General features: G+C 35.7%; 3 protein-coding genes across 6 annotated transcripts; 2 read left to right on the top strand and 1 right to left on the bottom strand.

Moving 5' to 3' along the window:
* Window positions 1–6,962: 6,962 nt before the first annotated feature.
* On the top strand, window positions 6,963–12,484 carry LOC103451534 (phragmoplastin DRP1C). The gene is made up of 16 exons (XM_008390945.4): window positions 6,963–7,325; window positions 7,459–7,522; window positions 7,933–8,040; window positions 8,195–8,296; window positions 8,714–8,764; window positions 8,854–8,915; window positions 9,009–9,099; window positions 9,219–9,283; window positions 9,511–9,705; window positions 9,796–9,915; window positions 9,992–10,062; window positions 10,785–11,010; window positions 11,304–11,354; window positions 11,449–11,716; window positions 11,827–11,966; window positions 12,079–12,484. Exons 1-16 carry the CDS (start codon window positions 7,194–7,196, stop codon window positions 12,202–12,204), a joined length of 1,872 nt encoding a protein of 623 aa, XP_008389167.2. The 5' UTR covers window positions 6,963–7,193; the 3' UTR covers window positions 12,205–12,484.
* LOC103430615 (uncharacterized) lies at window positions 12,415–13,391 on the bottom strand. The gene is made up of 2 exons (XM_008368761.4): window positions 12,882–13,391; window positions 12,415–12,716 (listed from the first exon to the last, which is right to left on the bottom strand). The coding sequence occupies exons 1-2, from the start codon at window positions 13,248–13,250 to the stop codon at window positions 12,519–12,521; spliced, it is 567 nt and encodes a 188-aa protein (XP_008366983.2). The 5' UTR covers window positions 13,251–13,391; the 3' UTR covers window positions 12,415–12,518.
* A 3,347-nt stretch (window positions 13,392–16,738) lies between these two features.
* LOC103451532 (two-component response regulator ORR21) lies at window positions 16,739–20,837 on the top strand. Of its 4 annotated transcripts, none has more exons than XM_029091192.2 (6): window positions 16,739–17,254; window positions 17,724–17,876; window positions 17,956–18,354; window positions 18,495–18,571; window positions 19,043–20,209; window positions 20,383–20,837. In XM_029091192.2, exons 1-5 carry the CDS (start codon window positions 17,038–17,040, stop codon window positions 20,207–20,209), a joined length of 2,013 nt encoding a protein of 670 aa, XP_028947025.1. In that variant the 5' UTR covers window positions 16,739–17,037; the 3' UTR covers window positions 20,383–20,837. The 4 variants fall into 4 exon arrangements, with proteins under 4 accessions (XP_028947025.1, XP_028947024.1, XP_028947027.1 ...); XM_029091191.2 differs by having other exon boundaries at window positions 16,792–17,254; window positions 20,386–20,837; XM_029091194.2 differs by having other exon boundaries at window positions 16,796–17,254; window positions 19,043–20,150; window positions 20,386–20,837.
* Window positions 20,838–21,106: the final 269 nt, after the last annotated feature.

Here is a 21,106-nt window from a genome sequence, read left to right as displayed (position 1 = left end):
TATTAACTGAATGAACTCGTTTCGAACTGTTAACAATACTTGATTACAACCTCGTTTGAATGTGTTTTTAAAATTGTTGAAAATATTTTTGATAAAAATATTTTTTAAACTAATTCTTATTAAAAATATAACTAAATTTAGAAAAGCATTTAAAGTGCTTCTTGCAAAAACACTTAAAATACTTGTGAAACAAAAAAATATTTTCTTTAAAAATACTTTCAATTATTTTAAAAGCACGTCTAAACGAATTCTACTTTTAGTTGATTTATTTTTTTCTTTTCTTTTCGGTTTTCTTTTGGGTATTGGGCCTTTTGGTCCAGCGCGTAATGCGCACTCTCATGCAAAGAGAAAGAAAGCCCTTCCTGGGTACCGGATACGCACAGAATATGACTTGCGCATGGTAGCAGCATTTATATACTTAAATTTGAGTCCAAATAATCTTTTTTTGGAAATTTCATTTAAGGGAGGTGTTTTTAACAAACAATTTTTTGGTGTTTAAGAAACAACCTTTTAAGTTTGTAATTTATTTTTTCTTTTGGTTAAACAAATGGGATAATAGTCCGACAAAAGAGAAATTACAAAATAATGTCACAAGGTTGAGAAAACTTATAAATCAGATAATAATAACTACTTACTAGAAGATGAAGTTTGCTCAAAATAGACTGGACCTGAAGGATGAGAGAGGCTCTGGTTGGCCAACTCATCAGCAACAAAAAAATTCTCACGATAGATATGCCGAGTATTACATTTCTAATCACGCAATAACATCACATGATAAGTTTTAATCAATTCACTAATAAAATGATTAGCAATGGAACCATGTGATATTAGTTAAACAACAATTGCAAAATCAGACACCACCAAAAAACGTTGAATCTATAAAAGTCGTAGTCCCAAAAAGATGCTCCAAATTTTAGCAATGAGATTCTAGCGAAACCCAAGATTAATAATATTAAAAAAGTGATGTATGTGAGAAGAAAAAGATGTATGTTTATCATTCCATTAATTTAAAAGATAAAAAAATAAAACATTTGGGTCATTACTGGTGATGGCCCAAGTCTTACATAAATGATGATATTCCCAAACTTCACTTATCCCATCTCACAAAAAATATACAAGTTGGCCATCGTCTAATCTAATTTGGAAGGTATCATTTTCTTGGTGAATGGGAGGATATGTTGCATTTGATTTAGAGTTTGTTTGGAATGATTAAAAATGCTTTTAAAGAAAATATTTTTTTGTTTCAAGTGCTTTTCTACAATTCATTTCCGTTTTTACTAAGGATTGATTTCAATAATATTTTCACCAAAAGCGCTTTCAATCATTTTAAGAGCACTTCCAAATGAGCTCTTATGTTTTAGTACGGTTATCTCAATATCATATAGTGTTATGATTTCACTCATATTGTACATGTGTATTTATACATGCCTACATGTTATGTACTATCTTTATTAACCTTTGTTATAAATCATAATTTAATGACATTACATGATAATATGATCGCCACACTCAAAAACGTATCGTTGCATACTGCCAAGATGAGGCACACTCGATTTTTTGAAACATATGTAGGGCATGCATATAAAGATTTTGTACCGTAAACCTCTTTTTGAACAAATGGATGGGAGATGTTATGAGCCGTTTGCATCAATCCAAATTCTAACAGTCTCATGGGTCATAAGGAAACAAATAATGCACATAAGATACGAATATCACGGGTGCAGTGTCTAACGGGACCAGAAACATAAAATTAGTTAATAAAATGATTTGCAAATTGAAGGGAGGGAGTGTCATTGTCAAAATTTGAGAAATAAACCAAAAAGCTATAAATTAAGTGATATCGGAGCATTGATCTTTGGACGTTGGCTCTGTTGGAGCTTTAATCTTTGACACATTTCGATCTGTAATGTGTTTTTGGACATCTGAATTAAGATGTGATTGTTAATACCTAAACTTGAAGGCCAGCACGTCTTGATCCGGATGTCCAAGTGAATATTCTGAATCGGTGTGTATTTGTTTGACTCTTAAACAAACAACAACTCATTTCATGTGCATAGCACTTAAATTGCATAGATATGAATTGATTTATTGTTACTAATGGATACAATTAATTATTGATAAAAAGAATATTGGATACAATTATTGTACTAAGGAGTAGAAAATTAACATTATTACTTGTAGACATGTCTTTGTCACATGATAAATAAAGAATATGAAAGAACTTGAATTTCCTGAAAAACACTGCAAACAACATTAAACTTGTGTTCATCTTTATTCAAGTTATATAAGTTATTATTTTCATGATAATGATCATTCAACGAAATATCATCTTATATATGATTTTTTTTGTATCTAACTCACGTCAGTAGTTCGTAAAATGTGTAAACTACTACTTATATAATAGCTCAAACAACATAACATCTGATTTTATGTTCTCGTCTTGTCTGGTACGAGAAGTTTCAATGAATGGAATAAGCATAGTTAGGTCTAATTAGACATTTTCCCAAGCCAAGTAAGAGACATGTCAAGTCTTGGTTTTACTAATTAGGCACAAAATTAAACTCCATATCATGATATTGTTTAGGCAGTATAAATCTTTTACTTTCACTTTCACCAACCTGCCCAAAAGCCATTGCCGACTTGCACCATATGTAGGATTAACCAATTAGTCCTGCCAAGCGTCAAGTTAATCATGTAGGAATTAGGGTGGTTCTTTGAGGTTTTGCATGCAGCCAAACAAGCCTTTAGAGTTCACCCAAAAAAGAAAAAAAAAAAAAAACAAGCCCTTGGATGGACGGAGTGACGGAAAGGTTTGGCACCTTGATGTCGGCTATTCGCCACTTGAGGCTTGTAGTACCTCCAGGGGTTGGGCTGTTCACCCATTAAAGTTGTATGTGAGCTGGATGGTTATATCTGATATGGGTGTTATAGTACTGCGAGGATAATTTTTGGAGAAAAATAGGATGTGATAAGATAAAGGATTTCGAAAAGGAAGAAAAAGTTGTTGCCTTGGCCCTTTGATAATGTTTCTGTTCCCTTTAAAGAATCAACATGAAATTGAAGGTCGACTAAGATATTATCATTTTTCCTCTCCTTTTTAGATAAAATTTATTAATAATATTAACTAATTAAAGCTTTCTAATCACAACTTAAAACATAAAGTTTAATTGCTGACAAAAAAGGTATTGTTAGTATTTTGATACAAGCGCTAATATACATATTTTACATTACAATAGTTTAAAATATCGAAACAAACTGTTTTAGTTTACTTAATTAATATTTTTTTTATTTGACAAAAAAAAAACTAGTATATTTTATTAATTAACATTTTTAATATTACCAATAAATATTTAAAAAAGCTCTATTTCTTAAAAAAAAAAAAAAAAAAAAAAAAGGCTCTTAATATGGGATTTCATTGGCATAACATAGGGGATTGGAAAGTGAGTGTATGGGTTTTGTGTCCCCTCAACCACCTCAACTATGCTTTTCTGATTTGAAAATTTAAAAGTAACACTTGACAATAAACACATAGTGACACTTCCACATTTGCTGCTTGGGGTTGGGGGGTTCAACGGCACAGTGATGCGGACTATGTACCGACCACCTATGCGGCCTGCAATAAGAGAGATTTTTCATCAGGTTGAAAACATAGTTTCGTATATTAAGTGTACAATTAATTGGAAACTTAAAGAAGAAAAAAATATAACTAATTGTATTATGACACTTGTTGTACCACACCGTAATTCTGACATACTGAAAAATTTCATCTACGATGAAGATTTAACGATGGGATCCATTTGAATATTCACTCCTACAATCCAATTGGCACACTGTGTGATTGTTTGCAGTCATTGTTTTGAGCATTGCTTTAAAATAAAATTCTATATAAATTTGGTAATTGAGGACTAAATTCTCGTGTAGTATAATAAGAGTGGACGACATAGTATTAGAAAGGGCGTTGAGGCGGAGCGAAATGTGCAATCGCACGGGGCACCAAATTTGAAGGGATCCATAAATTTTTGCCATCTAACATCATGTAACAATGTTCTATATTTTAAAAAATTACTTTTGTTAGCACTTTAAAACCGCATTGTGCACTCCTTATTAAAGATTTTTTTTCTTTCTAAATATAAAAACTTGGAGTACAATGAGATATTTTGAGTGTCTAATAACACCCTTAAAAACGAAAGTTTCTTAATTTTATTATATAACAACGTTATATATTCAAGTAGAACTTTAAAGTTAGATGTTTGAAGTTTTTTTTAATGTGTTGATTGTTTAAGATAAAACTGCTTTTGATTATTTAGTGAAGGTTATGAGCTCGTTTGGATGTGTTTTTCAAATGACTGAAAGAGTTTTTGGTGAAAATGTTTTTGAAACCAATTATCAGTAAAAATGCAAATAAATCCATAAAAAACATTTAAAGTGCTTCCTGGAAGAAGCGCATAACTGATGTTTCTTGCAGAAAGCACTTAAAGTGCTTTTCAAACCCATAAACACTTTATCTAAAAGCGCTTTCAGCCATTTTAAAAGCACATCCAAACGAGCCATATGTTTGTAGATTTGTTTGCTTATCATTAATGACACTTGTAAACATGCAATCAGTGAGTGCTTAAGTTTTTTTTTTTTTTTAACAAACGAATATTATATACACTAAGGAGGTGGGGGAGTGGGTTAAGCCTCACAATAGGCTAATAATAATGTGGTTCAAATTCGCATTTGACGATAATTAAACCTAAGACCTCTCACTTCCAAGTGAAGAGGAATACCACTATACCGTAGTACTAAGTGATTTTGTTTTGATTTAAGTGAATGTTTTCTAGTATCAATATATTGTCATACTTTTATTAATACTTAAAACTATCTTAAGGAGGGTCCATTTTACAAATTTCGCACATGGCTCCCAAAATCTCTGAGATGATCCTGAGTATATATCCTATTTTTATGATATATTAATAAAAATACAAATTTACATGTTATAATTTAAAAAAAATAATAATAATAACATCATGTGGCCGTTCTTAGTACACTCCAAATCTAAAACCTCGAGTGAAGGACTAAAAATTCATAATCATAAGATTACAGTTGAGTCCCATTATAAGTTAGTGGTGCATGCTAGCTAGGCCCTTCGGATTCAATCGAAGGCCGTGTGTTGCAAGATTAGTAGGCCCTGGATTCAGACAAGAAATGATGGTTAATTGCCAGGTTCCTTCCCAATTTTTGGTGTTGGTCACGTCCAAATCTATAGAAATCCATGGTTTAGATGCTTCAAGTTCTATGAGGCGAGGGGAGTATCTAAACGCGAGACTTCAGATGTACAGTCGTAGAAATTCTCTATGCATTATGTCGGTTTTTAACGCCACATTATTAAGGACATTAACAATAGTTTGGTTCCTCAATGAAGATCGGAAATCCATTCCATTGGCGGACGTCCTAGACATTTTTTACTCTCATTACTATGATTTTTTTTGTTTTTTTTGGAGAACAAGGAAAAGCATTCCAGGGCACAGAGGCCAAAGAAAATACAAGAAAGCATACGAAGAGGCAAACAACAAGCTTGATAAAGCAAATAAGGCAGTGAAAGGAGGTACAGAGAACGGGACGCTACAACCAAGTGGAAGCGTCACCCCCTAGCATTGCTATTCACGCCTAATGAGGACAAGGAAGACCATCATTGTTCAAAACAAAAACCAATAAAGATCGGAAACCCATTCGATTGGCGGACGTCCTAGACATTTTTTACTCTCATTACTATGATTAATCTAAATGCCAAGTCGTTGTATATGGGCTTAGCAAATCCGAAAGTCATGGCTTTTTTTGAGACCAAAAGAGTGGGAATGAAGGGAAATAGAAGCAAAGTTTAGTAGTTCTTAATAACTAATAACTGCCAATAGAAAGCATATGTCATTTTATTACAAATGTCACAAAAGGAGTAGGATGACTAACTTTCGCTCTCTTGCTAATATAATTTATATCTATTGGTATATGGTGGAAAGATAATTGAGGGCCTGCTTGTAGGGCGAGAGAGAATTGAACTTTAGGGATAAGATTGGATTGGCAGTGATGTATAAGATAGGACTTGTAGTTTATGTACAAAAATAGGTTAGTTTACCTACTCTATTGTGGATTCATAAGTCATCATGTCCAGTTAGGTCACTCTCACATTTTGACACAACAACCAACGAACTGGACTCAAATCCATTTTAATTGGTCACAACATATTCTATCCAACCCACCAAATAAGCCTTGAGTGCATCCAAAGATAAATTGTTATTATATCTATTATCGACAATGAACTTTTATTTTTTATATATTACAAGGGGATGTGAGAATCGAACCGAAGATGTAAGTTCCTAACCACTTAATCTATGCACTTTTTGTCATATAAGAGTTGAATCTTATAATCTTCAAAATAAATATTTATTTTTTTTATGAAAAATAATAGATTTCTGACTTTTCAAACGCTCTTAATATGTCTAAAATAAGCAGTATGAATAAATAAATAAAAAACTAATGAAAATGACTTGAAAACTTTGAGTTTTAATTAAAATGACAAATATGTGTTGTAAGTGAATAGTACCAGAAATGACTTTTTAGAATAAAAATATCTTAACATTAAAAGTGAATAGTACCAGAAGTATTTTGTTAAAACTTCTTAAAAAAAAATTAGCAGTAACAAAGGGCGGAATAAACTTGTAGCTTAACTGATTAAATTACACTCAAGATCACATAAAATCGGCTCCGACAAATAGCGAAGCCCAATTTAGGCTAAAAAAAATGAGGCCCAATTATTTCTACATACCAATGGCCCATTCTTCTCCGTTTGACAAAAAAACAATTTCCATGACCAAAACGCTGCGTCCTGAATCCTGATTAGAGTAATGTGGCCAAAAAATGGAATATCTATGATGTACGACCAAAAAATAAACAAATATTTGTAATATGGGTTGCTTTCGAACATTAAACTTTTCAAAATTACGTTAACGTTGATGCACCAACATTGCCACTCTTTTAACTCATAACCGTTTTTTCTGTTAATTCTATATTCCTCCCTCTGTTTCTCGCCCTCTCAGATTTAATCTAACCCAGATCAAATATCTTCGATCTCAGATCCAATACCTTCCGCCTTCAGAACCCACGTTATAAATTTCCGATCTTTTTTATCCATCCGCTGATTCGACCCCAGATCACCAATGGCCAGATTGGAGAGCTTGATCGGGCTGGTCAATCGCATCCAGCGAGCCTGCACCGTTCTCGGCGATCATGGCGGCGAGGGCATGTCGCTCTGGGAAGCCCTTCCGACGGTCGCCGTTGTCGGAGGCCAGGTCTCTTCCTCTGCCTCCACTCGACTCCATTCATTTTATTTTTAATTTCTCATCTTAAAATATAAAAAATCGCTCGGGTTTCCCATTTTCCAGTGCTGTAATGTACTCTTTTTTTTTTTTTTTTTGAAATTAGAGTTCCGGAAAATCGTCGGTTTTGGAAAGCGTCGTTGGGAGAGATTTCTTGCCTCGTGGATCCGGTATGAACAAAGTTTCATGTCAATGTGTTTTTTTCCTTCCTTCTTTGGTTGTGTTTATTGCTAATTGGAATGTTAAAAGAATGCGAGATGTAATGTGGGTTAAACTTGTTCTGCTTGGTAAAGAATTTGAAGCTGATTCCAGCAAAGTTCATGCGTCCCGAATTTGATATAATCTAACTAGCCTGGTTGACGTTATATGATTCATACAGCCGACCCCACTTAGTGGGATAAGACTTGGTTATTGTTGTTGCTGGCTAAGCAGCGTGGTGATCGTTATTTCTACCTAATTGCTATTCTTAATTAGAGTGACCTCCATCATTTTCCGTTGATCGAATATACCCTTTTGCATTTGTGGTTTCGTGTTGCAAAATTATGCATTACTTCTTACATTATCTTTCTTTGGTCGCAAGGTATTGTGACGAGGAGACCATTAGTGTTGCAACTTCATAAGATAGACGAGGGACGGTCTGAATATGCAGAGTTTCTTCATTGTCCTAAGAAGAAGTTCACTGATTTTGGTATGTCAGCTTTGAATGCGAGGTTCATTTTCTCTTGGGCTGATGTAAAGATGAATTCTTTGAGCTTATGATTATTCAATCCAAGTGTGCAACGGTTTTATTTCTCTTTAGTTCTTACGCCAAATACTGAGTTGTACACTGTTTGCTTTTGCAGCTTCTGTACGTAAGGAGATCTCGGATGAGACTGATCGTATAACTGGGAAGACAAAACACATCTCTAACATTCCAATTCATCTCAGCATATATTCTCCAAATGGTATGTATTTAATTTCCTGTGAACATCATAGATTTGAATGTCATATATTTAATTTCCTTCTGAATCATTATTTTATTTGCATACTAATCAATTTTCATCTTAAAGGAATATACAACTCGTTGGATTACATGTTTTTTATATTATTAGATAGTAACGCAAACCACAAGCTAGGCTTTCCTACGACGGTTCTAGTTGAATATCTGGAAAGTATACTCTATTATATAAACTGAAACTTCTCTTCCTTGTGTAGAAGATAAGAATGTGGTAGAGTCGAAAGCTGGAATTTCAATATATTGCTTATTGTTACGAAGCATTCTCGCTTTTTCATCAACTGCTTGTCCTGATTCCAGATATACTCCATATTCCTGTTGTTGATTGATATTGTATTGCATGGTACTGAGCGTATTTTTGTGGCAGTTGTAAACTTAACACTTATCGATCTTCCTGGATTGACAAAGGTGGCTGTAGGTAATCTTTATCTCCTCCTATAGCTATCTCTCTCTCCATCGCCCCAGTTTGTTAAGACCTTACTGACAAATTATCTAGGGATTTTGTAGAGGGACAACCAGACACCATTGTTGAGGATATTGAGAATATGGTCCGTTCTTATGTTGAGAAAGTGAGGATACTTCAAATTTGGTTTGCTGGATCAAGTTATAATTTTTCTTTTATTAATACTGCAGTCAATCTAATGGACTTCTCTGATTTGTAGCCTAACTGCATTATATTGGCTATATCTCCTGCTAATCAAGATATTGCCACTTCAGATGCCATCAAACTTGCAAGAGAAGTCGACCCTTCAGGTAATATGACCTAGAGAGGCAACAATACATTTCTCACCTTAATTCATTGTTCATCAAAAGGATGACCGGTCTACAAGTGAAAAGAACTTACTCTTTTTTATTATGTTTGACATTTTTAGGTGAAAGAACATTTGGAGTGCTAACGAAACTCGATCTGATGGACAAGGGAACCAATGCTCTGGATGTAATGATCCAATCATGCTCATTGCATAACTTGATCGGAAAATAGAAGTTACTTGATTATAGAAATGAAGTATTTTAACTTTCATGTGTTCATGGTTGTTACCTTTTGGTTTTTTCGTGAATATATAAGTGCAATGTAATCAAGATTCACTTACTTCCGGTGGTGGCCAAAACATCAAACTAATCGGCCAAAACATCAAACTAATCGGTACTCTATGAATGTTCAAGGTTATAGAAGGAAGGTCATATAGGCTGCAACACCCATGGGTAGGAATTGTGAATCGTTCACAAGCTGATATCAATAAGAACGTTGATATGATTGCTGCTCGTCGTAAGGAGCAAGAATACTTTGAAACTAGTCCTGAATATGGGCACTTAGCACACAAAATGGGTTCAGAGTATCTTGCCAAACTTTTGTCTAAGGTATTAACTTTTGAATATTTGTCTTCACTTGGTTGGTATGTTCACGTAATAACCTATGGAAATAATTGTTTCATTTCATCTTCTTATCAGCATTTGGAGGTTGTCATTAGGCAACGGATACCTAGCATCATTGCTTTGATAAACAAGACAATTGATGAGCTTAATGCGGAGCTGGATCGTATTGGCAGGCCAATTGGTGTAGATTCAGGGGTAACAATGCTGACCTCTGCAGTCAAGTTTTCTAGTTTATGATAGGTTTGACTTACTTGTGCTATTATATGTACAGGCCCAGCTGTACACTATTTTAGAATTATGTCGTGCATTTGACCGTGTATTTAAGGAACACCTGGATGGAGGGTAAATTTCATGACCTTTATGTGACATGTATTCGCTGTTGAAGTTAAATTTCAAGATTATCTGATTTTCCATGTTGAGAATATGTATGATTTAAATTTTAATTGATCATATTATTAGGGTTGCTCGTCTGAGAGCATGTGTCCTTGATTCATTGATTGAGATTTTGAACAAAATGCCTAGACTGTAGAGATATAGAAGTTCTATGAAGGACATGTCATCGAGTTTAAGCTGTATAATACATATCTGTCCAGTACTTCACAAGAGTAGAGGTTACCTTAAAACTTAAAAGTTGAGCACTTAACTCGTTGTTTGTTCAGAATATTATCACATACTTTAAATTGACTCCAGGCTGGGACGCTGCAAAATGTTAGAACTTCTGATTTGAGTCATTTGACTGGTTTGGCTCTTCATTTCATGGAAAACATAGAACACCCAAAAGATTTAGGCTTCATTAGACGTGTTTGGTAATTTTACCCTCTGTGGTGGCTGGCCATTTATTTACAAGTTGTGAAGTTGTGAGCATGGATAAAGAAAGCCCTTGAGAGAGATTCACTATACTTGTACTTGCTCATAGTCTGAATATCACGAAGTTATGAACTTATGATGAGTTCCGAATTTGATTAGAGACATTTCTATCGTAGTGTAATTTTGATAATTGCAAATAAGTATATCAATCATTTCCTATTATATGCATATAGTTTAATGATAAGTTGCTATTTCAGGCGGCCTGGTGGAGATCGTATATATAAGGTTTTTGACCATCAATTACCAGCTGCTTTGAAAAAGCTTCCCCTTGATCGTCATCTCTCTATAAAGAATGTCCAAAAAGTTGTTACTGAGGCTGATGGTTATCAGCCCCATTTGATTGCTCCAGAACAAGGATACCGAAGACTCATTGATGGATCTATCGTCTATTTCAAAGGACCGGCTGAAGCCTCTGTGGATGCTGTAGTGCTCTTATTCCTTTCACATTCTATATGTGATTCTGAACTCAAAGTTACAACACATGGAATACATAGTTTACCAAAGATAAACTGTGTTAATTTTATCGTAGATAATATGGATATGCATACAAAAGATAAACTGTGTTAATTTTCTGGACTGGGGTTGTCTAAATTTTCTGTCCATATATTGCGAATGGTGCATTTCTATGCTTGCTTTGTATAAGTTTTCTTTTGGTCCAAAACATTACTGTATATTTATCTGAATATTCTTTTCACTACATTAATTTCTCACAACAGGTGCACTTTGTTTTGAAAGAACTTGTACGGAAGTCGATAGCTGAAACCGAGGTAAGTAAAGTTTCATGAGATTTAGCAGTTTATGGCAACAATCAATGTGTGCGCGGATCAAAGTTATAAAAACCCAACGTTATGGAATTTGCAGGAATTGAAGCGATTCCCTACGCTTCGGTCTGATATAGCAGCAGCTTCCACGGAAGCGTTGGAAAGGTTTCGTGATGAAAGCAGGAAAACTGTTACACGACTTGTGGAAATGGAATCTAGCTATCTAACAGTGGAATTTTTTAGAAAGCTTAATTCAGAACCAGAAAGAACTCCAGGTCAAGCAGGATCGAAGGCAGATAAACACTCAAAAGAGAAAGAAACAGTACAAAATATGGACACTTTCGGAGATAATTATCTCAGGAGGATTGGTATGCAAAATTCAAAACCCCATTCACTGTATCTTATTGTAGGCGTGATCGCTGGTTCAGTGTTTCTTTAAGTTATTGTTTTATGCTGAGATGTTATATACTTGTACCAGCATCAAATGTCAGCTCTTACATCAATATGGTTTGTGAGACACTGAGGCTTTCGATTCCAAAGGCTGTTGTTCACTGTCAAGTTCGAGAGGCCAAGAGAAATCTGCTCAACCATTTTTACGCCCGAATTGGAAGGCAAGAGGTGAGCCTCGCACTTTTCAAAGCCAGTTCGTTTTGGTGATTCCGGTGTGGTAAAGTAGTTTTGAAGAACCGAGGATACTAACCATATTTTCCTTTGCTTGGGGAATGCGCAGAAGGAGAGGCTTGGTGCAATGTTGGATGAGGATCCGGCACTCATGGAAAGGCGAACAAACATTGCTAAACGCCTTCAACTCTACAAGTCAGCTAGAGATGAGATCGATTCTGTCGCATGGAAATGATGGAGCCACATTACATTGCATGAGGCTCATACTAGATCAAATTTATCCGGTTCGGTGCATTGGTTCATCGGTTTAATTTCAAGACGCCAAAGTCTCATAATAACGGGGATAAATTTTCTGTAGTTCCGACTATTGGATAATCGGTTTTTATATCCATTAGATTGAAGTAATTAAAAATTTTATTTTTTTTCAATTGAGTAGGCCAAGGTATTGAAGAAAATATGTAATAACAATAGCAAAATACTATGAGTTACAGAGAAAAGAGCGAGATTGAAGTCAAGTTTTAAGGGGCATTACAAAAAATACGCCTAAATTCAAATTGGGAGTTGTAAGTTGGGGGGTAGAGTAGTGCTCTTAAACGCTTCCCAGGTGAGGCCTTTCTGCAAGTATTCAATATTAGAAGGGTCAAAAGGTCCTTTCACCCTGTCTATAGCCTTGATCACTGCCCTTGCTGGAAGAATGCTCTTCGATGGGTCCGGTGACGTCCCATAACTCAAGCTCGAAGAGAATCCCTGAAACAATAACATATTACCCTTCAATCTCAAGTTATATAAGAGCTGTTTGGAAGTGCTTTTTAAAACAGCTAAAACCGCTTTCAAAACACATGCAAAGCCTCAATTCTTCGACGTGGGACTCATTGTAAACAAAAATTAGCAAACAAGTAGCTAGCAACAGACCTTGAAGATAAGCACTTCTACATCCTGGTCATCCACCAATGCATGCACGATAAGTGCTTCTCCTCTCACACTCTGACTGTATAATTCCAACACTGCTATCTCCTTATTGTGTCCGTACTCGACGTCCTCATCATCATCCTCGTCATCGTCGTATCTGAGCACTCTCCGCCTGGCAGCGCATCGAGTGCTCAAGCCCCTTGGTCTAAAGGCATTCACGTTGAAGGCTGAGGCACGGCATGTACTGAAATATCTGGTAGCTGCAGATTCAGAGGAGGAGGAGGTGATGGTGGTTGCATTTGGAGAAAACGGTGATTTGGGTGGGGAGGAGACCAGCACAGTCCATCTTCCCAATTGGAAATGCTTCAACATTATATGTGGATTTCCAAGTGTGAGTGCACAAGCAGAAGAGTGTCACAAAAACTTGTGGATTCACAATTTTGTTCTTGAAGATAAGGTGTGGGTCACATCGGTGGAAAAAATTTAAGTAGTGTTGCGTGACGATATTATCTGAAAGTATTTATATCTAACAAGTCTATTACGAAAATTTATGTATTTCTGTCTTACTTGACACCACGTAAAAAAATGTTCTAGTTGGACAGTCTTATTGAAATTCACCACGTAAAAAATGTTCTAGTTTGACAGTCTTATTGAAATTTCTCTCGCCATATAATTTTTCAATAATTTGTTTAGGCTTTGCATTGTTTATTTGTTAATAATATTGTACGCTAAATAATGTCATGTCAGACCGATTGTTACTAAAGATCATTTTCTCAAATTCAAAGAGAGAATAAAACAATAAAAGATGAGTTTGTTACCATGAAAATAACCGTGACCAAATTGAGTGAACGAATGATACGGAACCGAGGTGGGTTAAAATCATCGTCAACAATAGTTAATTAAAACATGGATTGGGAGTGATGATCAAATTCGTCGGTGTATATAGCAAGAGGCCCAAATCACTGTGGGCCAACTCACAGCCAAGACCACAAAAATGGCTAATGTGGATGTCGTTTCATGCGCACGACTCCGAAGCAAATATGAGGCGTGCGTGAGTCGTGACTTGTTTGAAATTATTCTGTCGTTCGCAAATGTCTATCCGTAATTGTCTACAATGATTTATATGCAACGAATTTATCGTTGTATGATGTTTTCAATGCAATAATATATATATATATATAATTGTAAATTTTTCTTCACGTGATAATAGCTTTTTAAGTCTGAACTAAAAAAATATTATAAATATTTTTATTTAAAACGACTATTGCTAAATCACCAAATTGAGTGGAAATTGGGATTATGTTGCCATCTCCAATAATTGTGGACAAGTATTTTGCAATGCAAGTTTCGTCTTGAATCTATTTCTTTTTTATTTACATTTCTTGCCCCACAATCAATGCTTATGTTTTGGATTTCAATAGTTAAATCAAAATGATTAAACCAATATGGAAAAAGAAAGAAATGGCATCAATTTTTCATCATATTTGCCTATCATTTTATGTTTTAGATGATTTATTATTTAGCATTTTTAAACAAATTAATTATTGACCTTAAATGATAATTGCTTCCATGGTAATTATGAAATATTTGTATTTATTTTTATATGGCTATATTCTATTTCAGCAAATTTCAAGTGAAATCCCGGTGGTAGGTATTATTTTTGGTATGGTGTTTCGTTTTACTTCTTGCATATGCAATTAGCGGCATATGCGGTGGCTTTTTATACCGTTAGATAGTGAGGTCTTACACACTGTAAAATCATTTTTTATTTGATATTACCATTCCCAATTCATAATATAAAATCTCACACCGATGAAAAAAAAGAATTGAATGCACAATAATTGTGAAAAAAATTAAACTCTTAACAATTAAACATCGAATTTACTATCTAGATTGGTTGGTCGGACGTGTGACGGAGATATGACACAGCCAACGATCTTTTACGACCGCAAAGACGCACAAGAAGCGACGAAGGTAGCACTGTAGGCTGAACCCCACATGCCCAACACACTCTCTATATCTCTGACTCACAGGTATAAAAGGGAATGAGGATCCTTTCCTGATCCTTGTGAGGATCCTTTCCTGATTCTCTTTGTGAGAATTCTGATGATCCTCCAATCACATCCGTTCATCGTAAATTATGTAGCCAATTTTTGTCAAGTATTGTTTATATTTAATTTTAGGGTAAAAGACTGTTTACTACCCTCATGTTTTGTGGTTTTCAACATTTAGTACATCAAGTTTTTTTTCGTCTCACATTCATACCTAGAGTGTAAATTTTGGGACAGTCTCATACATCTGTTAGTCAAACTGTTAAGTTTTCTGTTAACTGTGACGTGGTGCACACGACTGGACGCCACGTGTCATCCACGTTTTTTTTTCTTTTTTCTTTTTTCTTTCTTTTCTTCTTCCTTCTTCCTTCTTTTTCTTCTTCCTCCAACTGCAATTTTTTTTTTCTTTTTCTTTCTTCTTCTTCCTCCTTCTTCATTCCCCTTCTTCCTTCTTCCTCCTTCTCCTTCTTCTTCTTCTTCTTCTTCTTCCTCCGAAATCTGGGGAAGTTTTTTTTTTTTTTTTTTTTCTTCTTCTTCCTCCTTCTTCTTCTTCTTCTTCTTCTTCCTCCGACTGCAACTTTTTTTTTCTTCTTCCTCATTCTTCTTCTTCTTCCTCAAAAAAAAAAAAAAAATCATAAAAAAAAATTGAATCTGGGCAGATTCGGAGGAAGAAGAAGAAGTTCCTTCTTCTTCCTTCTTCTTCTTCTTCTTCTTCTTCTTCCTCCGAAATCTGGGGAAGTTTTTTTTTTTTCTTCTTCTTCTTCCTCCTTCTTCCTTCTTCTTCTTCTTCTTCTTCCTCTGACTGCAACTTTTTTTTTTCTTCTTCCTCCTTCTTCTTCTTCCTCAAAAAAAAAAAAAAATCATAAAAAAAACTGAATCTGGGCAGATTCGGAGGAAGAAGAAGAAGATTCCTCCTTCTTCCTTCTTCTTCTTCTTCTTCCTCCGACTGCAACTTTTTTTTTTCTTCTTCCTCCTTCTTCTTCTTCTTCCTCAAAAAAAAAAAAAAAATCATAAAAAAAAATTAATCTGGGTCTTCCTCCTTCTTCTTCTTCTTCCTCAAAAAAAAAAAAATCATAAAAAAAACTGAATCTGGGCAGATTCGGAAGAAGAAGAAAAAAAAAAGCTTCTTCAGATTCGGAGGAAGAAGAAGGAGAATGAGAAGGAAGAAGAAGGAAGAAGGGGAAGAAAGGGAAGGAAGAAGGAGAAAGAGGAAGAAAAAAAAAGAAAAGAAAGTTGTAGTCGGAGGAAGAAGAAGAAGAAGAAGAAGAAGAAGAAGGAAGAAGAAAAGAAAAGAAAGAAAGAAAAAAAAAACGTGGATGACACGTGGCGTTCGGTCAGTGCGCCACGTCACAGTTAATAGAAAACTTAACAATTTGACTAACGGATGTATGAGACTGTCCCAAAGAAGAAGAAGAACAAGAACAAAAAAAAAAAAAAAAAAAAAAAGCTTCCCCAGATTCGGAGTAAGAAGAAGGAGAATGAGAAGGAAGAAAAAGGAAGAAGGGGAAGAAAGGGAAAGAAGAAGGAGAAGGAGGAAGAAAAAAAAGAAAAGAAAGTTGCAGTCGGAGGAAGAAGAAGAAGAAGGAGGAAGAAGAAAAGAAAAAAAAGAAAAAAAAAAACGTGGATGACACGTGGCGTTCAGTCAGTGCGCCACGTCACAATTAACGGAAAACTTAACAATTTGACTAACGGATGTATGAGACTGTCCCAAAATTTACACTTTAGATATGAATCTGAGACGAAAAAAACTTGATGTACTAAATATTGAAAACCACGAAACATGAGGGTAGTAAACAATCTCTTACCCTTAATTTTAAATAAAAAAATTTACAATAATTTTTTATCATATAATATACGATAACGAATGTAATAGGTCCAATTCTCTCTCAATTTCTCCGATTTCGTTCTGTCTGATTGCTTTCCGAAACCCTAATCCCCAAACCGAAGGTTTCCCCTCGCGGATCTCCCTCCAATTGGCTCCACTTTCACCCTCTGCAAGTGCAACCACTAAAAATGGAAATTTTAGTCCATTGAAAATGGAACATTAGGGTTCGGTCGTCAGTGGGTGTGTGTGTTTTGCGTCGTTGTGGTGACGGTGTGTGGTGGCCATGGCTGCTTTGCAGAGAGTGGCGCAGTCAAGCGTGAGCACTACTGCGAGTAGTTACGGTTCGTGTAAAGTTGGTGGTGGTGTTTTGTCACCGTCTGCCGGCATTGAAATGGCAGTCCCCAATCAGTTTCCGGCGGGCTTGAGGGTTCTAGTGGTGGACGATGACACCACGTGCTTGAGGATTCTTGAGCTGATGTTACTCCGGTGTCTGTACCAGGGTATGCCATTGATCTTCTAGTTTCTCAGTGATTGGTTATGCTTATGTTTATGCTTTATTTGCGTTTAGTTTAGAAAAAACAAGTTATTATCTCAAATATTAAGAATTATTTCAGCATTTTTATCGTTTGTGTAAGATCTGGAAGAAATTATTATTTTTGTTTCAGGTCTTTATTGTATATGGATCAGTTGCAGGACTAATCTATAAGAAATTGAACATATATATATATATATATATGTCTATATTAACCCGGTAATTTTATTACATATATTAACCCGGTAATTTTATTACATATATTAACCCGGTAATTTTATTATGGAGATTCTAAGCAGCTGGACTAATCAGTTGTTGTAGTCTGTAAATCTCTGTCTCAAATGCAAAATGCGGAATTTGAGAATTGAGACAAAGTAAGCAGTAGGTGCGTAAATAGCCAATAAAACAACAATACCCTTTTGTTTTATTGCTGGCAGTTACCACTTGTTCCGAGGCTACTGTTGCTTTGAATCTTCTACGAGAGAGGAAAGACTGTTTTGATGTCGTACTGAGTGATGTCCATATGCCTGATATGGATGGATTTAAACTCCTGGAACACGTTGGGCTGGAAATGGACCTTCCTGTTATCAGTGAGTAAATAAATTTTAATTTCTTCAATGGTAGTCAAATTATGCCTTATGTGTATTAACATGACGGTGTATTATTCAGTGATGTCTGCTGATGGGAGAACAAGTGTTGTTATGAGAGGAATTAGACATGGAGCCTGTGATTTTTTAATTAAGCCTATAAGTGAGGCAGAACTCAAGAATATTTGGCAGCATGTTGTTAGGAAAAAATGGAATGGAAGTAAAGAACTTGAACATTCTGGGAGCTTGGAAGATAATGATCCACATAAACGGGGAAACAATGATTTTGAATACGCATCTTCTGTTAACGAAGGAACAGAAGTTTCATTGAAAGGTCATAAGAAGAGGATCAACCCTAAAGAAGATGATGATGGTGATACAGAAAACGATGATTTGTCTACATCGAAGAAACCTCGTGTAGTATGGTCAGTTGAACTCCACCAGCAATTTGTCACTGCTGTGAACCAGCTTGGCCTTGATAGTATGATCGTTAACTTTTAACTTCTTATTTTGATATACACATATTATTGTAAGGTGTACCCGGTTTACATTCCTTGACATCATAATGTGACTGCTCAATACGGCTTTATGTTACTGACTGAACTTTTTGTAATATTTCAGAGGCTGTACCAAAGAGAATTCTTGAATTGATGAATGTACCTGGTTTAACTCGAGAAAATGTTGCTAGCCATTTGCAGGTATGGTGCTTCCCCTCATATTGATCTGATAGCTTAGCTTGCCTTCATCTTGTTGTCGTTGTCACGGACATGAATGAGTCAATGACACATAAAACAGAAGCATTTAAGAATTCAACGCATAAATAATATGTGATTATCAATACTGTAACTACAATTATGCATTACGCTTGATTAGAAGTCATCAGTTTATTTTAAAAACCTAACTTGAATTATGACAACAGTAATATTTTTGACATGCACATGGGTCTAATACTAAGTTGTGAACTCAGATTTAGAGTATTTTATATTAGCTTTTCTATTTCAGATATCCATTGCAGTATGAGCACATCTTTTTTTTTCAAAAGAAATTTAGAATTGTGTTTTCTTGCATTTACATTCTTGCGATCTTTTTATATGCATATGATATACTTGAGTTCTTCATTTGTTTTCCAAACAGAATGATTTACTTATAAGAACTAAGTGGTTGTGCAGAAATTCAGGTTATATTTGAAGAGATTAAGTGGAGTAGCTCAACAACAAAGTGGGATTGCAAATCCTTTATGTGGGCCCGTGGACTCAAATGGGAAGTTGGGTTCGCTTAGTAGATTTGACTTCCAAGCTTTGGCTGCCTCTGGACAAATTCCTCCGCAAACACTAGCAGCCCTGCAAGCTGAGCTTTTAGGTCAACCTGCAGGGAACCTTGTGCCAGCAATGGATCAGCCTGCACTTCTACATGCATCCCTACAAGCACCCAAGCGTCCCCCTGTTGAACATGGTGTGCCATTCATGCAGCCTTTCGTAAAAAGCCAATCAAACGTTTCCAAACATTTTCCACAATCCGTTATTTCTGCTGAGGATGCATCTCTGGGATTTGGACAATGGAGGTCTAATAGTCGTAGTACAGTGGCACCCAGCAATGATCATGGAGGGTTGAGTACTCAGAACAGTAACTTGTTGATGGGAATTGTGCCGCAGGAGCAAAGACAACATAAAAGAACGCAGCAGCAGTCTGTGCTAACCGAACCTAGCCGTTCATTTAATGTGCAGCCATCTTGCCTTGTGGTCCCCTCTCAATCATCAACTGGTTTCCAGGCTGGAAATAGTCCTGCTTCTGTTAATCAGAGTAGTAGCTTTAACAGGTCTACTGTTGTTGATTACAGTCTGCCTTCAGATCAATCTAATAATTCCTTGAATGTTGGACATATACCGACTGGAAATCCTAAAACTAGTGGCATTCTTGGTGGGTATTCTGGCCCTGGTTCTATTTGTGCCACGTCTTGCTTAGTTAATGCTGACAATAGCACCAGTTACCAGAACTCAACTGCGACATTTAGTGATTCCAGAGAGTTGCCGGGGTTTTTGCATAATACGGCAAACAGCCATGGTTTTTATGTTGATAAGTCAGGGGAAATGCTTGATCAGGGACCTCTTAGGAATCTCGGATTTGTTGGTAAAGAGACTTGCATTCCAAGTCGATTTGCAGTGGATGATTTTGAATCGCAAATGAGCAACTTGAACCCTGGAAGGATCCATGTGGAGAGCAGTGGTACCCTAGTCAAGCAGGAGCCAAGTGAGGATTATGTGGATAACGCAAAACTAGGTATCCCAATATTACACCAATATTCTTCAAGTGATTTCATGAGTCCTTTCGCTGATTAGGTAACTATTGTCTTGGTATTATTCTAATTTTATTATGCTCTATATCACCAACATGTGCATAAGGGTGCGTGCGTCTGTGTCTTAGCTATTAGTGGTTCTTTGCTCGTCGATACTAGTATCTGAGAACCACAAGCTTGTAGATATCGATATGTAATTCTCATTTTTATTTGCAGCAGGCTTTCATTTTCAAGTCTCTTGATTTCCATGACGCGTACAGATTATTTCACATTATCAAAATGTTCAGTAGAGATTGCAGTTGAAGTATGTGTATTATATTCCTATGATTAGATCTAATAGATGTGCCTGCACCGGACTCAGATGCAGAGCGGCCTCTTGCATCCGAGACTTGAAAAATTGAGGACAAATGTGTTTTGGGGGCCCGCCCCGGGAGGGGGGGGGGGGGTTGGTTCTCTTTCATTTAGTGTAGCGTTAATATTGGTCCGGAGTAAAATAAATTGTGTTAAAGACTCCAGCAGCTTGAATGGTTATTTTCTGATATGATGATTGGCATCTTGCCAGACGTAGTTGTGTAGTTAATTGGATCAAGTTATGTTGGAATATGGCTCGCAAGTCATGAATTTGTAGTATATATTTACTTATCTATAAATTGCCCAATGTTGTAAATGTAGTTTGGTTCAAACATTTTTAGCTTAGTTTGCATTCTTCACCGGCGCTTGCCGGATGTATAACTCATCCTGCGTCACAGTCACAGGTAACGATTTAGAGCTCGTTTGGATGTGCTTTTAAAATGATTGAAAATGTTTTTTGTGAAAATATTTTTGGAAACAATTCTTAGTAAAATTGCTAGTAAATCTTGAAAATCATTTAAAGTGCTTCCTAAAAGAAGCACATAACTGGAGCTTTTCGTAGAAAGCACTTTAAGTGCTTTTGGAACTC

The sequence above is a fragment of the Malus domestica genome, chromosome 13, assembly GCF_042453785.1.
Source record: "Malus domestica chromosome 13, GDT2T_hap1".
NCBI lineage: Eukaryota > Viridiplantae > Streptophyta > Magnoliopsida > Rosales > Rosaceae > Malus > Malus domestica.
This window is presented reverse-complemented; position numbering and strand designations above follow the sequence as displayed.

What these genes read in the sequence shown, in the direction of transcription:
- LOC103451534 (XM_008390945.4), top strand. Translation starts at nt 7,194, where the DNA reads ATGGCCAGATTGGAGAGCTTGATCGGGCTGGTCAATCGCATCCAGCGA. An exon ending in GAAGAAGTTCACTGATTTTG is followed by an intron (nt 8,041 to 8,194) that starts GTATGTCAGCTT and finishes TTGCTTTTGCAG; the next exon opens with CTTCTGTACGTAAGGAGATC. An exon ending in TTGCCAAACTTTTGTCTAAG is followed by an intron (nt 9,706 to 9,795) that starts GTATTAACTTTT and finishes TCTTCTTATCAG; the next exon opens with CATTTGGAGGTTGTCATTAG.
- LOC103430615 (XM_008368761.4), bottom strand. Translation starts at nt 13,250, where the DNA reads ATGTTGAAGCATTTCCAATTGGGAAGATGGACTGTGCTGGTCTCCTCC. An exon ending in TAGAAGTGCTTATCTTCAAG is followed by an intron (nt 12,717 to 12,881) that starts GTCTGTTGCTAG and finishes TTATTGTTTCAG; the next exon opens with GGATTCTCTTCGAGCTTGAG.
- LOC103451532 (XM_029091192.2), top strand. Translation starts at nt 17,038, where the DNA reads ATGGCTGCTTTGCAGAGAGTGGCGCAGTCAAGCGTGAGCACTACTGCG. An exon ending in AATGGACCTTCCTGTTATCA is followed by an intron (nt 17,877 to 17,955) that starts GTGAGTAAATAA and finishes TGTATTATTCAG; the next exon opens with TGATGTCTGCTGATGGGAGA. An exon ending in ATGTTGCTAGCCATTTGCAG is followed by an intron (nt 18,572 to 19,042) that starts GTATGGTGCTTC and finishes GTGGTTGTGCAG; the next exon opens with AAATTCAGGTTATATTTGAA.